The sequence below is a fragment of the Muntiacus reevesi genome, chromosome 4, assembly GCF_963930625.1.
Source record: "Muntiacus reevesi chromosome 4, mMunRee1.1, whole genome shotgun sequence".
In the NCBI taxonomy this organism is placed as follows: Eukaryota; Metazoa; Chordata; class Mammalia; order Artiodactyla; family Cervidae; genus Muntiacus; species Muntiacus reevesi.
In genome coordinates this window covers 113,391,245-113,408,727 of record NC_089252.1, presented here as the reverse complement: position 1 = coordinate 113,408,727, position 17,483 = coordinate 113,391,245, and the positions used below count along the sequence as shown (strand labels likewise).

General features: G+C 52.1%; 1 protein-coding gene across 2 annotated transcripts in view; it reads right to left on the bottom strand.

Annotated features, from left to right (window-relative positions):
- The window catches only part of ATG7 (autophagy related 7), a 246,400-nt gene that overhangs the window by 15,444 nt on the left and 213,473 nt on the right, over positions 1–17,483 (bottom strand). The window contains exon 19 of one of the 2 annotated variants that reach the window (XM_065933895.1): positions 7,177–7,213. The exons of the other annotated variant lie outside the window; for it this stretch is intronic. Within the exon in view, the coding sequence (XP_065789967.1) occupies positions 7,190–7,213 (24 nt within the window). The 3' untranslated portion in view covers positions 7,177–7,189. Of the gene's footprint in view, positions 1–7,176; positions 7,214–17,483 lie in introns of those variants that run through there. 2 annotated transcript variants of the gene reach the window in all.

Sequence of the window (17,483 nt, the reverse complement as noted above, 5' to 3'; positions counted from 1 at the left end):
CTACACAAGAGTATTCAATACGATTCCAAAACACGATCCTCAAATTCGTATGGAACCACAAAAGGCCCCAGACAGCCAAAGCAATCTTGAGGAAGAACAGAGCTGGAACCATCACACTCCCTGATTTCAAACTACAGTACAAACTACAGTAATTAAACCAGTACGGTACCAGCATCAACACAGACACACAGGCCAATGGAGCAGAACAGACGGCTCAGAAATAAGCCCCTGTGTTTATGGTCAATCACTGCTTGACAAAGGAGCCAAGAATATTCGACAGGAAGGATGGTGTTTTCCGTAAACGGCGTTAGGAAAACCAGTAAACCACATGCAGAAAAATGAGCCGGGATCCTTCTCTTGTACCACTCACAAAAATTAACCCAAAAGGGATTAAACACCTATACTTAAGACCTGATACTAAAAACCTGATATGGAAGAGACTCCTGACACTGGTCTTGGCAATGGTCCTCTATATGATACCAGGCACAAGTAACAAAAGCAAAAATCAACAAGGGGACCACATCAAGCTAAAAAGACTTGGCACAGCTGAAGAAACTGTGAAATAGAAAATTTACAGAATGGGAGAAAGAGCATTAGTCACTCAGTCACGTCCGACTCTTTGGGCCCCATGGACTGCAGCCCACCAGGCTCCTCTGTCCAAGGAATTCTCCAGGCAAGAATGCTGGAGTGGGTTACCATTTCCTACTCCAGGGGATCTTCCCGACCCAGCTGTTGAACCTGGGTCTCCCTCACTGCAGGCAGATTCTTTCCTGTCTGAGCCAGCAGGGAAGCCCAAGAATGGAAGAAAATACTTGCAAACCATATATGAGATGAGGGGTTAGTATCTGAAATACATAAGGAACTCACACAACTCAGTAACAAGCACTACCACCACCACCAAACCAAACAATAATCTAAGCAATCTGGTTAAAAAATGAGCAGAGGAACTAAACAGACATCTGTCCAAAGATATGCGGATGGCCAACAGGTACATGAAAAGATGCTTAACATCACTGGTCATCAGGGAAATGCAAATCAAAACCACCATGAGGTATTACCTCACACCCGTTAGAATGGTTAACATCAAAGAGACAAGTAACCAATGTTGCTGAGGATGTGGAAAAAAAGGGAATCCTTGTACACTGTTGGTGGGAATACAAATTGGTTCAGTTCAGTATGGAAAACAGTATGGTAGTTCCTCAAAAAAAAAAAAAAAGTAAGAAGAGAACTACTTTCTGACCCACTGATTCCACTCCTGGGTATCTATCCAAAGGAAATGAAAACAGGATATCAAAAAGATACATGCAATGCTGTGTTTACTGCAGTGTTATTCACAACAACCAAGATACGAAAACAAGCTATGTGTCTGTCAAGAGATGAACAGATAAAGAAGACATACACACAGTGGAATACTAGTCAGCCAAGAGAAAGAAGGAAACCCTGCCATTTTCAGCAAGGATGGACCTGGGGGCACTGTGCTAAGGAATGTAGGTCACATGGAGAAAGGCAAACATTGCATGGTGTCATATAGGTGGAATCTAAAAGTCAAACTTGTAGGAACAGAGAATGGGGTGGTGGTTACCAGAGGCTGAGGGGTTGGAGCAACTGGGGAGATGGTGTTTAAGGGTACAAACGTGCAACTAGTTGATAAATAGGTCCTGAATAGCTAACGCACAGCATAGTCATGATACAAAATGGTAGTGTTATGAACTTTGAAGTTGCTAAGAGACTAGATCATAATTGTTCTCAACACAAACAAATGAAAATTATGGGACATGATGTTTAGCTAACACTAACATTGTAAGAAGTAAATACATCAAATCAACACGTTGTACACAAACTTATACAATGTTTCATGTCGATTATGTCTCAGCAAAAATAAATTAAAAAAACAAAAAACAAAAAATGTGGTTGCATTTATATGAAATCTCAGGAAATACAAATGGAATCTGTACTGACTGACGGAAATCGGACCCTTGACTGCCTGGGGGTGGGTGGTGTAGGATCTCAGTGTTAAGGACCCTGAGGAAATCTTTACCTTTTGGGGTGATTAGACATGGTCCGTATTTTGACTGTGGTGGTAGTTACACATGTAAGTTTGTCAGAAATCATAGGGAAGTATACTTTTACATGCATTTCACTATGTGTACATTCAACCTCAATACATTTTATATTTTAAAATTCAGCAAAAAAAGCTAAAAGGTGGGACATTCACAGAATATAAATATATGCTATTCTGTCTTAGTCATTCAGTCGTTGTCTGACTCTTTGCAATCCCACGGACTGTAGCCCACCAGGCTCCTCTGTCTATAGGATTCTCCAGGCAAGAATGCTGGAGTGGGCTGCCATGCCCTCCTCCAAGGGAATCTTCCCGACCCAAGGATTGAACCCAGGTCTCCTGTATTGCAGGCAGATTCTTTACCATCTGAGTCACCAGGAAAGCCCAATGTTTATAATAATTTGCCAAGACACACAATTTAAGAGGAACACTGTGGCTTTTCTAAAATGGCCAAGAAAGCAGCGGGCGAAAGGCTCCCACCTTTTCAGCACCCAGACTGTCTCCCAACCACCTGACCCAGAGTGTAACTTTCCAGCCACTCTGACTGTAACAGAATCACTTCAGTCCAGTGTCCTTGCTTCCACAGCTGGTTGGCAGCCCTTCTCTTAGCCTGGCTAGGATTTCCCCTTTAGTCACCAATCAACATCCTGCATGTTAGCCCAGGGCTAACGAGCCTGGTCTCTGTCGCCAGACTTGCGGGACCACATCCCACTTACTAGTTGGGTGACCTTGGGCGATTTACCTGATCTCTCTCTGTGACTGTTTTCTCATCTGGAAAATGAAGACAGAAACTGCATCTTCTTCATAGGGCTGTGTGACAAAGAATTTAAAGTGCGCAGAACAGTACCCAACATCAGGTAACATGGCATATGCTGTTATTTGTCTGAAATTATTGGGAACACAAATTAACAATCTGGAGGAAAAAAAAAATCCCCGTTCACATCATGAGCATTTCCTGGTCAGCTCTTAGAAATTGTGAGTAATTGATCTCATAGAAGAGTCTAAATAAAGCTTTTCCTGCTGAAAATATCTCAAAGCTGCTTCCTCCTGAGATGTCACTCCTTCACCTGCTCACTCACAAGAATTATGAGTTAGATCTAACTCTACAGAGTTAGAGTTAGTGCTCCCGAGTTCAGATCCGGACTCTCCCACTCAAGAGCTCTGTGACCTCAGGCAAAGTTTCCTACTGTGTATGAGACTCAGGTGCAGAGTTATCCTCACAAGAGCTCTCAAGGGCAAACAAGCCGCGGGTGGAGAGCACTCACCCAGGACCTGGCGTCAAGCGGGCCCTTAAGAAACCAGCCGTGCTGAGGCCACGGGAACACGGGCTCTTTCGGCTCCTGGCTGAGGATTTCCTAACGGACATGGGATTTATGTAACACGTCCTTCATTGCTGCATTCAGGTCCTTGAGGGAGAATGGGGCCTGAGACTCAGAAATCAGGAAAGAAACCGATGCTCTCTATGGAGGAAGTATGTATGGATGTGAGAGCTGGACCATAAAGAAGGTTGAGCACCAAGGAATTGATGCTTTCAAACTGTGGTGCTGGAGAAGACTCTTGAGAGACCTTGAACTGCAAGAGATCCAACCGGTCCATCCTAAAGGAGATCAGCCCTGAATATTCACTGGACGGACTAATGCTGAAGCTGAAGCTCCAATACTTTGGCCACCTGATGTGAAGAGCCGACTCGTTGGCAAAGACCCTGATGCTGGGAAAGACTGAAGGCGGGAGGAGAAGGGGACGATAGATGGTTGGATGGCATCACCGACTCGATGATGCTCAAGTTGAACAAAATCTGGGAGATGGTGAAGGACAGGGAAGCCTGGCATGCTGCAGTCTATGGGGCTGCAGAGAGTCAGACACGACTTAGCGACTAACCAATGATGACAATAACAATCCGTCCATCCACTCATCCATTCTACAAACACGGAACACCCTCCGTGTCCCGGGCCCTCTGCTGGGCTGTGTGTGTGCAGGCCTCCGCATGTGTGACACTCCCATCCTAGTGGAGGCGACAGGACACTGAGACATGATGGGAACTAAGAAAATAGCCCCAAGACACGTGACTGCCACGAAGGCGCGGTAAGTAAACACGGAGTGAGGCAGAGCAGCAGAGGAGCACTTGCCGTAGACAGGGATTCTCCGGAGGCCCCGTGAGGCAACATTCAGGCTGAGATCTGAGAACTGGGAATTCCACGGGGTGGAGAGAAGGGGGCTCCGGGTGGCGGGAACGGGAGGTGCAGAGACCTGAAGGCGTGCGTGCTCCAGGGACTGACAGCGGCGCCTGTGGTCAGGGTGGGAGGAGCTCAAGGCAGAGGCTCCATGAGGAGGGGGGTCCATGGTAAGGAGTCTGGCTCTGCTCTAAGCTGGTGAGCTTCAGTGCCAAGCAGCATGGTCACACAGGCCGCCAGGAGCAGAGAGCAGGGTGTGTATCTGAGGTCTCGTCTGGAGGGAGACCCAGCAGGCTTTGAGTGAGTATAAGATCGGAGTCCTAAAATTCCAGAGCTGGAGACGATCTCACACGCGTCAGGTCCCCCCAGCCTCACCCCCAGTCATGGGAGGGAGACCAAGGCCTAACGGAGGTCACAGGCGGAGCTGGGCGTGGAGCCCTAGGCTACCGGGGTGGTCCTGGGTCTAGCCGCAGGCCTGGTCCACGCTGGAGGAAGGAGAGGTGAGGGGTCCGCCTCCCCGGCTGCCCCCCGCCAAGTAAGCTCACACAAATGTTTACCCTGAGAACGAGGGTGGCCTCTGCGGAACACAAACGCCCTTCCCGCGCCCCTGAGACTCTGCGTCTCCTGCGGAACAGGGGTCTGGCTTCCCCCCCTGCGGCCCCGGGAACGGTCCTGGAAGGCACAGCCCTGCCTGAACCCTGGGCTCCGTGGCCAAGATGGAACTCCTGTGCTGAGGGTCGCTGCTGCTGGGGCGAGGGGTGGGCACCGTGGGCCCCCCGGCCCTGCAGTCTCGGGCTGCTGGCTGCCCGGCTCCCCGAGGTCTATAGGTGTACGATGAGCCAGAGCTGGCTCTGGTTGCTAACAGCCATCCGTAAAGATGTTTCTCTCGCTACCTGACTTTCCCTGATGAGCTACTTCCAACTCAGCAGAAGGTGCGCAGTTCCCCTCTGGTCCTGCGCGCCTGGCCCCTGGGAACAGTCCCCCGAACCCGGACGAGGTCTGAGAGTCCCTTAGAGACCCAGCCGGGCGGACCTGCTCAGAGGGGGGGGGGTCTCCCTGCCCCAGCGGCCAGTTTGGGCCTGTCTAGGTGGGTGGGGGTTGGGGGTCTCTGCGCCTTGCACACAGAACCGCCTCTTCTCTGCAGAGGAGGATAAGCGTTGGGCTCATTTTTTCCAAGGGAGTGAGGCAGGTGGGGGCCCTGGTCTGGAGTTGGAGGGGGGTGGTTCTGAGCTGCTCTAGGTTCTAGAAGGCCCTGGGAAGGTCAGCTCGAGAACGGCCACACGGCTCCCCCGGAGTCAGAACGAACAGCGCTTCATTCCAGGTCCCACCATGTCTGCGCCAAGGACCTCGCCCCATGTGAATTCGAAAACCAAGAGACCTGAGCCCTCCGCAGGGGGAGTCAGCGGTCCTCAGACGTTAGAGCCGGCTGGGGAGCTGGGTCCTCGCGCTGGGTGAACAGCTGTCCCCTCATCTGTGGGCCCGTGGGCCCCGCAGGGTGCCGTCCCATCGCCACCTCCCCCAGCCTGTCCGGGGGCCTGGGAGAGCCTCTCCTCTCCGTGTGCTTACCCCTCCACTAGCTCTGGGGAGGCCGGGGCGGGGGAGAGTTAGGGTGACGGAAGCCGGAGCTGCACCTCAGGGTACTGGGCGAGGTGCCACTGGGGCCAAGGAGACGGCCGAGCGGGGACGGCCCCTTCCCCAGCCTCTGGTCTGGCCAGGATGGTAGGGCACGGCAGGCGGGCTGTCTGACAGGCGGCCCAGGGCAGCTGCCCGAGCTGAGGGGCAGCAGGCTGGGCAGTCCGCTAAGGCCCTGCACTGGATGATACTGATCTAAGCCCTGAAGGATGGAACATTTCGGAAGGCAGGCCAGCGTGACCTTAAGGGAGAAGTCAATAGACCCTTTACAGAAGGCTTCCTGGAAGAGGTGATTCACAAGTGAAGGGGGGGGTGGGGTTTTTAACTGTGTTAACTGGAAGCACGGCTGGGGGGTGAGGAGTGGGGGGCAAGGAAGGGAGGCCAGGGGTGAGGCTCCTGAAGGAAGCGGGGGCGGGGAGGCAAGGAGGGCTTCTGGGTGGGGCTTGAGGCTGGAGAAGCTTCTGGGTGGCTTGCGGGTTAAGGTCTGCCAAGCTGGGCCGCCCTTCCGCGGCTGGGGGCCTCTGTGTCCCCAGGTGCTCAGCAGGCCCAGAGGCCGGGCCCCGGGGAGGGCAGCTGCCCGCTGCAGGCTGGGGACCTGCTGCTCTGGAGAGGCGACGAGCCCCTGGGCATGCCGGGTCACTCGGGGCACGACCACACGGCCTGCGAAGGGGGTGCACGGGACACGGAGGCCAGTGCCTGCCAGGCGGCACGTCGCCGCGGGCATGAAGGGCGCCATTCAGGAGGGCTGAGCTTGCCCCCCCACACCAGCCGCTGGGCTCCGGGAGGTGCCTCCTCCTCTGTGAGGGCATCCAGGCCTCGGGGCAGCACGGGGTCTGCTGTGAGCAGAGGACGCGGGCACAGGCGGGGCCTCTGTGCCAAGACAAACAGCGTGCGAGGCGACAGGGACCATGCCTTTCTTTACCTTGGCAGCGGCCTGCCCTCACCTAAATATAGACGCCTGTGCGGCGGCTGCCGGGGCGCCGGCCCGGCCCGGCTCGACTCCCAGCAGAAGGGCTCGGGCGTCCAGGCTCTAGGGGCCTTTCCCGGAGGGTCGCCGGAACCTCAGGTTCCTTCCTTCTGCGGCCTGACCATCCTCGGAGGCGGGGGAAGCCAAGAGCCCACCTGCCTGCCGGCCGAGGGGCTTGAGGAAACCGAGGCCTGGGGTCCCCTCCTGCCCTGCGGCGCCCCCCTGCTCCAGGCTCCTCTCTGGGCCGTCAGTACTTTTCCAGCCCTCTCAGCTCCACGGGCCGATTCCCGACCTTTCCTTGGCGGCTGCGCATTTCTGATGGTGGAAAATCTGGGCCTTGAGACGCGCTCCAAGTTTTTTCTAATTGGCCGTAACCTGAAAGAGCTTAGAGGGTGCAGAGAGAAAAAGAAAGAGTGGTTCATTCCCTACTTTTTTTTTTTTTAAACCCACTTCATAAACCGTGTTCAGAGTTTTCCAGCCTCTTCCATTTATTTCTCTCTTCTCTTCCTTGGCCCAGTGATGAACAGGCGCTATGTTCAGAAAGCTGAGTTTTGCTTAACGGAGAAGCAAGACGAGGGTGGCAGAGGAAGGGAACATCTCCAAAGAGTCGGCTCCCCTGTGATGTCCCTCCCGTGACACCCCTCTTCTCAGAAAGGAGTCTGTGTGGTGACGGTGTTCAGTCATTTTAGCGTTTCTGCCCCAGCCTGTGTGCGCAGGGGCTACTATTACAGATCGGGGATTTTCTCCTCCGTGGTCCCAAACTACCAGGAGAAGAAGGTAAATCTAAGTTCATGTTGGGAACAACATCAAACCCAAGCAGAAGAATAACAGAAAGCAAGCTCATGTGTGGTCCTAACTCCTTAAAAATCACACTTAAAAATCGCTTTATCTTTCTTAATAAATTATTGCAAGCTGGACTGGGGGAAGGGAAAAAAAAAAAAAGCACTCCAGAGGAGGCTGACAATATAAATAACCGCAAGAGATCATTTTCTTCGTTTTTGTTGGCGTGGGTCTTACTAGGCTTCAATGAACATGCACGGCGGTGATGAGAGGCGCTGAGGAGGAGGGCTCCGGGGGCAGGGATCGGCTCAGCTGGTCTGGTCCAGCCTGCCTCGTCCCCCCGCACGCGGCGCTGTGGGCGCTGAGCTGCTTCCAGACCCAGGAACCCCAAGAGTCCAGGGGCCCCAGGTGAAGGGCACGTTCCGGGCTCTGCCTGTCCTGGGCCCCTTCCTCCAGTCCTCCCCTGGCCCGGGGCCTGCACCCCTCGTCCACCCTCTGGGAGACGGTCCAGGTGAGCGTCTGGTACCGAGCTGGGTGTGCGAGCCAGCACTGACACGGGGGGTGGGGGTGGGGCAGGCAGATGAACCGACCAACTCGGGCTCCTCGGAAGCTCTCTCACCCTACACACAGAGAGCGCACGCCTCCCTGCCTGCCCGTCAGACGCTGCTGCTGAACCTGCCTCACGTAACCAGGTCGGTGCCCCGCCCATGGGGAGACTGTCATTAACCGCGGGCGAGAAGCCTGTCCTTCATCACCAGCTCACGTCCCCCTTGTACCCCCTGCTTGAGCTTTGAAATGAGCCCTGCCACGTCCTCCTCCTCCTCTCTCTCGCCCCCCACCCCCCCACCCTGAACTTCCCAGCGTATTTGCTGTAGACGACACGCTCCTTTAAGACCAGTGTCTCGTGCACCCCAATGTTCATCGCAGCACTGTTTATAATAGCCAGGACATGGAAGCAACCTAGATGCCCATCAGCAGACGAATGGATAAGGAAGCTGTGGTACATATACACCATGGAATATTACTCAGCCGTTAAGAAGAATTCATTTGAATCAGTTCTAATGAGATGGATGAAACTGGAGCCCATTATACAGAGTCAAGTAAGCCAGAAAGATAAAGAACATTACAGCATACTAACACATATAAACGCAATTTGGAAAGATGGTAACGATAACCCTATATGCAAAACAGAAAAAGAGACACTGAAGTACAGAACAGACTTTTGAACTCTGGGGGAGAACGTGAGGGTGGGATGTTTAGAAAGAACAGCATATATATTATCTATGGTGAAACAGATCACCAGCCCAGGTGGGAGGCATGAGTCAAGTGCTCGGGCCTGGTGCACTGGGGTGGCCCAGAGGAGTCGGGTGGAGAGGGAGGTGGGAGGGGGCATCGGGATGGGGAATACGTGTAACTCTATGGCTGATTCATGTCAATGTATGACAAAACCCACTGAAATGTTGTGAAGTAATTAGCCTCCAACTAATAAAAAAAAAAAAAATTAAAAAAAAAAAAAAACAAAAAGACCAGTGTCTGCAGGACTGCACACGGCGCTCGGCACCAATACATCACAAACCAGCCATGAATCAACCATCAGGCTCAATAAGCGCTGCTGAATGAGGGAATAAAAGAACAAGCCTATTCTTGGCAGCAGATCAGCGAGGTACACTCTTCTTACCACCCTGACTCTCAAGCACCTGGAGGGCAGGCACTCGCCGCCCCCTGCAGTCTCTGCGTCCCGCACAGCACCAGGCTGGGTGAGGCACTGCTCTGTCTGATGGTGTGGAATGGCACCTTTCTGTTTCCCTAAGCCTTCGGTGATCATTTCCTATTACTGTTTTCATGGCTGTGCTGCATGGCACGTGGGGTCTTAATTTGCGGACTAGGGACTGAATCTGTGCCCCCTGCCTGGGAAGAGGGGCGTCTTAATCAGTGGACCGCCAGGGAAGGCCCAAGGATCCCTCTCTAAAGTGATGATTCTGGGGAAGATCAAGTAATTAACTTTGATTAAATTTAATTCTGAGGACTAAATTTAAATGCCGTCAACAAAGAGACGGGGAATACCAGACCACCTTACCTTCCTCCTGCAAAACCTGTATGCAGGTCAAGAACAAACAGTTAGAACCGGACATGGGACAATGGATTGGTTTAAAATTGGTAAAGGACTATGTCAAGGCTGTACATTGTCACCCTGCTTATTTAACTTATATGCAGAGTACATCATGTGAAATGCTGGGCTGGATTCTAGCACAAGCTGGAATCAAGTTTGCTGGGAGAAATATCAATAACCTCAGATATGCAGATGACACCACTCTAAGGGCAGAAAGCAAAGAGGAACTAAAGAGACTCTTGATGAAGGTGAAAGAGGAGAGTGAAAAAGCTGGCTCAAAATTCAGCATTCAAAAAACTAAGATCATGGTATCCAGTCCCATCACTTGATGGCAAATAGATGGGTAAACAATGGAAACAATGACAGACTTTATTTTCTTGGGCTCCAAAATCACTATGGATGGTGGCTGCGGCCATGAAATTAAAAGATGCTTGCTCCTTGGAAGAAAAGCTATGACCAACCTAGACAGTGTATTAAAAAGCAGAGACATGACTTTGGCAACAAAGGTCCGTCTAGTCAAAGCTATGGTTTTTCCAGTAGTCATGTACAGATGTGAGAGGTGGACCATAAAGAAGGCTGAGCGCTGAAGAATTGATGCTTTTGAACTGTGGTGTTGGAGAAGACTCTTGAGAGTCCCTTGGACAGCAAGATCAAACCAGTCATTCCTAAAGGAAATCAGTCCTGAATATTCATTGGAAGGACTGATGCTGAAGCTCCAATACGTTGGCCACCTGATGAGAAAAGCTGACTCATAGGAAAAGACCCTGATTCTGGTAAACAGAAGGCAGGAGAAGGGGGCGACAGAGGATGAGACGGTTGGATGGCATCATCAACTCAACGGGCATGAGTTTGAGCAAACTCCAGGAGAGAGTGAAGGACAGGGAAGCCGGGTGTGCTGCAGTCCACGGGACTGCAAAGAGTCAGACACGACTGAGTGACTGAACGACAACAAAGTATCTGTGTGTTTGGCGAACAGCAAGCACTAGGTAAATGTTAGCTGCTGTTCTTATTAGACCACTGAAAACCATTTGATAAAACTTCAAAATGCTTTGTCGTCAGGGCGGAGCTTCTTGAAAGCTGACGAACAGGCTCAAGCACCCGTTCACAAATGAATGAGCACTGCTGGTGGCTCCAGCAAAGGACCGGGGCGAGAGGAGCGGCGTCCCTGTGAGGAATGGCTTTGCCTCCCCAGGTGGGCTGCGCCCCGGCCCTTCACACGCAGGCTGAAAGGAGGCGCCAAGTGCCCAGTCACAGTAAGGCACCTCCTGCGGCCGGCTGAGCGCCCCCCACCTCTCAGGCCGACAGGGCGGGAGTCCAGGCTCCCCACCCTCATGCTCGCCCTTCCCCTCACCCCACTGCACTCAACAGGCCCCTCGCCCAGCCGCCCTGGTCCCTGGGTGCCGGGATGACGAGGTTTTGGTCTAGACAGGCTGTAACCTACTAGCTGAGAGCACTAGCCCGGGAAGGGGAAGCCAGCCCTGCCCCGCGGCGACGGGGTGTGCTCACCGGGGGGCGCAGGGCAGGGGAGGCAGCTCTCATCACGAGTAACACAGATGTGCCGAGTTCCTGTCCATTATCAAGAAGAAGCAGAGAGACCAAGGTAGCGGCAGGACGGGGTCACACATGGAGGGGGTGATGGCAGGGAGCGGGGACACATTTCATCATGCGGTCCAGCTTGCACACCAGTTGGAAATATTTTGGATGTTTCCTGCATTTCTGTTTACAGCTAAGGCAAATCATTACTTCACAATTCAGGATCCAAGTTCCTCAGAAAGCCGATGAGAGGAGGTCTGGAAGCGACTCCTGGGCCCAGCTGGGGCTCGGGCCACTATGAACCTTTAAATTCAAAAGGCCGCACTTCCTCAAAAGCTCCTCTTAAGATGCTCAGCACATTGACGGGCAAGCCGGTCGGCGAAGGACGCCCAGCCGGGACTCTCCCTGCTCAGGACGTGTTGCTGCCTGCAAGGCCTCGCTCGCCCTGTGAGCAGCTCTGACAAATGAGTGAACTGTTCAGGGCAAACAGTCTGTTTCGTCATGTCTGCTGAGGCAGGAAGGACATTACAACACACCTGTTCTCACTCCGTCTCCGTGGGTCATCTGGGCCTCAAGCCCGCTCTGTCTCACTCCCTCTAGCCAGGGCCAGAGGGTCCCCCGCCGGCCAGCGCCTCCCACCTCAAAAGGAGTACGCCAGAGGGAAGCCGGCGAAGAGCAGGTGGTGGAGGACGGGCACTGCTGGGGAAGAACAGGAGCGGGCGGGCCTGGGGCTGGCTGCCGGGCACACAGCCGCCCGTGCCTAGCACGCCTGCTGGACACGCTGCCTCGCCCAGGCCGGCTCTCGACTCCTCATCCTTCCTTCCATCCCTGCTCACGGGCCCTCCTGTCCAGCTCCCGATACTGGACCTAATAAATGATTGACAGTAAAGCGGAGACATCACTTTGCTGGCAAAGTCCATATAGTCCAAGCTATGGTTTTTCCATGAGTCACGTATGGATGTGAGAGTTGGGCCATAATGAAGGCTGAGCGCCAAAGAATTGATGCTTTTAAACTGTGCTGTTGGAGATGACTGTTGAGAGTCCCTTCGACTGGAAGGAGATCCAACCATTAAACATCTCAATAGATGCAGGAAATGAGTCTAACATGCACTCATAATTTGAATAAAACTACAAAGCTATAACCAAAAGGAGGTTCCTTAATCTAAAAAGCTACAGGGAACATTATGATAAATGTAACACTTTGGAAGCATTCTCAGTAGTCAGGAACAATTCAATGAATCTGCTATTAGGGCTTTAAATCAACTTTATTTTGGCAGCCTTGGCCAAAGGGGGGGGGGGTGGGAAACAAGAAAAAGAAATGAGGCATACAAATTGGAAGACAACAGCCTAGACTATTGCTGTTTGCAAAAGATATGATGATCTACATAGAAACTCTGAAAGAATTCTCAAACTATTAAAACTAATATGAGACACCCACTGTGTTGTTAGATATATAATCAACATACAAAAATCAATTTTGCGGTGTACCGATAATAATTAGCACTTTGAAAAAAAAAATGTAACCCAAAGAGTCAGGGGCGTTACCAGCAATCGTATCGTTTATAAATCAGTAACTTCAAATGTAGGTGAAACTCGCCCATCAAGGACCTCCTGAGTGCAGGTCATGGCCCAAGAAGCTCCCAGTCCGCCTGTGAATCTGGGAGCCGGGGCAGCGGAACCACGCTTAGACCAGCACCGGCCGCTTCAGCATTGCTCCTGCGGCGGTTGCTCAGTGCTAGGTCGTGTCCGACGACGACGGCGCCTTACGGAACCCCGAGCCTGACTCTGGGCAGAACGAGACATACGCTGAGGGCGAGCAGGAAGGGCTGAGTGACTGCGGATGCGAGCGGCATTTCTTTCCTGAGGGTGACGAAAATCTTTCAGATTGACTGTGGCAATGGTTGTACAACTCTGTGAAAATACTAAAAACCCCTGACTTGTACACAGGAAGTGGGTAAACTGTAAGGTATATGAATAATATTTCAATAAAGCTGTTGTTATTAAAACAACAACAACAACAACAAACAGGGACTTTCCTATCTGGTCCAGTGGCTAAGAGACTGTGTGCTCTTGATGCAGGGGGCCTGGGTTCCATCCCTGGTAGGGGAACTAAGACCCAGTGCAGCCAGATAAATAAATAAAACATAAATATTAGAAAACAACAACAATAAAAAGTAAAAAAAAAAAGAGTTTCTCTAGGCAAACACATCTTAGAACTGACAGTAAAATGTCACCTGCTTAGTACATTTTTCCTAAAGGTTTACAGTCCTTTTTTTTTCTTTTCTGCTTTAACCTCATAGTGATCTTTGGCAATATTGTCAGCTCCCTTTGGGCTTTATTTTAGAGTTGGAGAAATTGAAACACAGCACTTAGGTTGGCCTGTGGAACCTCCATGGAGCTGACTCTTGCATGCTCTAGAAAGTGAGGAATCTCAAGGAAGAAACAGTACTGGAGGATAAAAGTTGACAGCTTTATTAAAGAAGGAAAAAAGTGAATGCGATGGTTAGGTGGCAAACTCCCTGAATTCAGGCAAGAATTCTCTTTCATCTTTGGCCTCCAGTAACTAGGCAGAGTCTAGCCCAAAGAAGGGGTCAATAAATACTTCTTTATTGCATAAATGAACAAGTGGGTGACTAAGTGAACAAATAAGAAAGGAATTTCCTAAGTGGTACAGGCACTAGAAGCATCTTTTGTTCTCGTATTTGGTCCTTGACCCAGGTTCCTGACATAGCTCCTAACTTCCTTGTAATTGCCTGGGTGATAGGAGCATCTTTCATCCTAATGGGGTGACTGGTGGTGTCCTCCTGGACGGCTTCAAGATGGGGGCTGGTCCCCAGAAAGCCCATGCCACGATCAGAAGCTTGGACCTTCCAGCCCTGCCCTCATCCTCTGGGAAGGGAGAGGGACTGATCATGGGGGACTTCCCTGGTGGTCTGGTGGTCCAGTGGTTATGACTTTGCCTTCCAATGTGGGGGGTATGGGTCTGATCCATGGTCAGGGAGCTACTAGGATCCCATGGGCCGTGCCTCCTGGAGGAAAAGCCAAGACATGGAACAGAAGCAATATTGTAGCAAGTTCACTGGAGGCTCTGGGTGTGGGTTCAACCCCCCATCACGGAACTAGATCCCATGTGCCACAACTGAAAGATTCTAGTGCTGCGACTAGGACCCAGCCCAGTCAAATAAATAAATGAATAATTAAAAAACAGATCAAGTCTACATGATAAAACCTCCATAAAAATCTCAGAAGTAAGGTACTTGGAACTCTTTGGAGCTGGTGGTGCTGGGAAGGTGGGAGGGGGCAGGAGCCCCCTTCCCCAAACCGTGCCCCACACATCCCTTCCACTCTGGTGTTTCTGAGCTGTGTCCTGGCGCCCTGAGTTCTACGAGCCATTCTAGCAAATTGTGAGGCCGAGGAGGGGAGTCGAGGGAACTCTCAGTTCCTTGCCGAGCCAGACAGAAGTCGTGGGCCACCTGAAGAGACAGTCTTGTAGGAGCGGGGAGAGGCCTACAGACCTGAACCCTTACCAGTGGGATCTGATGCTACCTCCAGGTAGATGGGGTGTGAGAACGGAACTGAACTGCAGGACGCCCGGCTGGTGTCTGTGGAGAATTAGAGAACTGCTTGGTGTGGGGGGAAAAGCCTACAGGTTTGGAGTACCGGAGTCTTCTGATGGCATCATCGGCTCAACAGACACGAATCTGAGCAAACTCCGGGAGACAGTGGAGGACAGAGGGGCCTGGGGTGCGGCTGTCCATGTGACTGCAGAGAGGTACCCAGGACTCAGTGACTGAGCAGCAACAGAGCAGAAACAGGAGTTTTCCCTTTCACTGGGTCTAGTCTGCGACCACAACAGCATTTTAGATCCTCCAAACAGTCTTGTGATAGAGGCAGGATCTCCATACACAAGGAAATACGGTACAAAATTTCTCAGTACCTGGTCATCTGGTTCCAAACAAAAACAAAAACGGCTATACCTGCATATTCATACCTGCTGAGTAAAAGAATGCTCAACCCACCAACAACCGAGTGAGTATCTATTCAGTACAGAGACAGAGGAGAACAAAATCCACCCAGGATTTCCTATGACCCTCCGGAAGTCAGTCACTGAGGCTGGCGAGGAGAGGACCCTGTCTCCTCCTCGTCGAATAACTCGCGTGAGACGTGAGCAGAGGGGTAAAGGCCCCGCCTCGCCACCGCAGCCCCAAGGCAGCCAGGGAAAACACAGGATACGTGGAGCTGGCTTCTGCGTTGTCATCTGAAGTATCTGCTTGCTGACAGACCTTCGTGGTCTTAACGATTTGCAGAGTTACAGACGCCCTACCTGGAGGACGCCAGGGTAATGGGCGTCTGCTACAGACTCGGCAGGCGTGGTATTTATTAGGGAGCGTTAAGAAGAGAGACCATACGTTCTTCTGCCTTTCTGAGAGACAGGGAGCAGCTGCCACCATTTCGCAGGGCGCTCCTCTGGTCTATACCCCGCCGCAGCTGCAGGGAGCCCCCAGGCCCCCGTCTGCAGCGCTCCAGCTCGGGTTTCCTGTGTGAGGGCGCTGTGCTGTCGGCGGCTGGGAGGAAATGCCTTCCTTTGTTTCACCTGCTTCGGGTTACCTGAGCCACGGTTAACGGGTGGGAGCGGTGGGGTGGGGAGTGTGTGAGTGTGTGTGCGTGTGTTGCCCTTGTGGTGAAGATACTCATGTGAGAGAGGGAGAGAATGTTTCAACAGCCTTTGGACGGAGACTTGTAACAACTGTTTTCTCTGTTTTGGCCTGGGGCTGCACGCTGGAAATGATAAAAGCAGCTCTCTCAGCCCAGCTTTAGATCCCAGTCTCCACGGTCAGCGTCCACACGAGGGGGCCGCCTGGGGCCCTGCGCCCAGCAAGTGCACACACAGGCCTGTCCCACCACGGCCCCCTCCACGGCCCTGGCTGATCTCCCTCTTCTCTCCCGGTTTTTCCATGTTAGCTGGATTTAGCAACTGTTGTTTTAGCTGTAATCAGAGGCCGAGTGCGGCCCGGCCACCGCCACATCACAAGGTACTGTGCGATCCCTCTGTCACTCGCCGGGTGCCAACATCACCAGAGCACTTCCTTCGGAGCGTGTGAAAGGAAATCGGTGCCAGGCCCATGCCGTAAATCAGACTGCGCCGGGATCCCCGCCCTCCCAAAGGCGAAGCAACGCTTGGGGCTCCCCGAGGACGATGGAAATCCAACACCGGAGCATGCACCTCTGCCCAGAGGTGGACTGGGAACGGGCCATGCATACGGTAACAATTAACAAGCATCCTCCCCTCCCCTCTCAAGGCCTGGAGTTGGGCGAGATGGATGGGCCTCGTTCGGGGTGGGTCACCGGGACGGAAGGGAAGATGATGTTCAGGAAAGAATTTTCTGAAGATTACGGTAACATAAATGGACACGTACCAGCACACACCTCAAAAGGAGAAGGGAAAGGTGCTGATTTTATTCTACAGGTCGAACACGTATGAAATGACCATCACAGCTCCTGGCCCATCCTCACAACTCAGGGACGCTGTCGGAAAGGACTTACATTCGATGTTACAAACACCAAGGAATCATTTCCTAGCCAGCGGACCCCGACCTTTTTGGTACCTGGGACCAGTTTTGTGGCAGACAAGTTTCCATGGACTGCAGCGGGGTGGGGGTGGGGAGTGGTTTCTCAATGATTCAAGTGCATTGCATTTATTGCACACTCTATTTCTCTTCTTATTACATGGTGGTGTATAATGAAATAAATATGCGACTCACCGTAGTACGGATTCAGTGGGAGCCTTGAGCTTGCAATCCTGTGACCGGACGGTCCCAGTTGGCAGTGATGGGAGACAGAGGCTCCCCAGTGCTAGCATTACTGCCTCAGCTCCCCCCCAGGTCATCAGAATTCTGAGATTCTTATAAGGAAGGTGTAACCTAGACCCCTCACAAGCACGGTTCACAGTGGGGTTCAGGCTCTGGCTCGGATCTAATGCCACTGCTGATCTGACAGGAGGCGGGGCTCAGGTGGTAAAGGGGACGATGGAACAAACACAGATAAAGCTTCGGGCTCTTGCCCATTGCTCACGACCTGCTGTGTGGCCCCGTTCCGCACCCTAATCCCAGGGGTCTGGGGACTCCTGTCCTATACGACACAAAATTGCTGCCAACATTTACAAGGTACTTCACAAAACGGGGCCACACAATTTCATTAACCCCTCTGTAAGTGAAAGTGTCACTTGCTCAG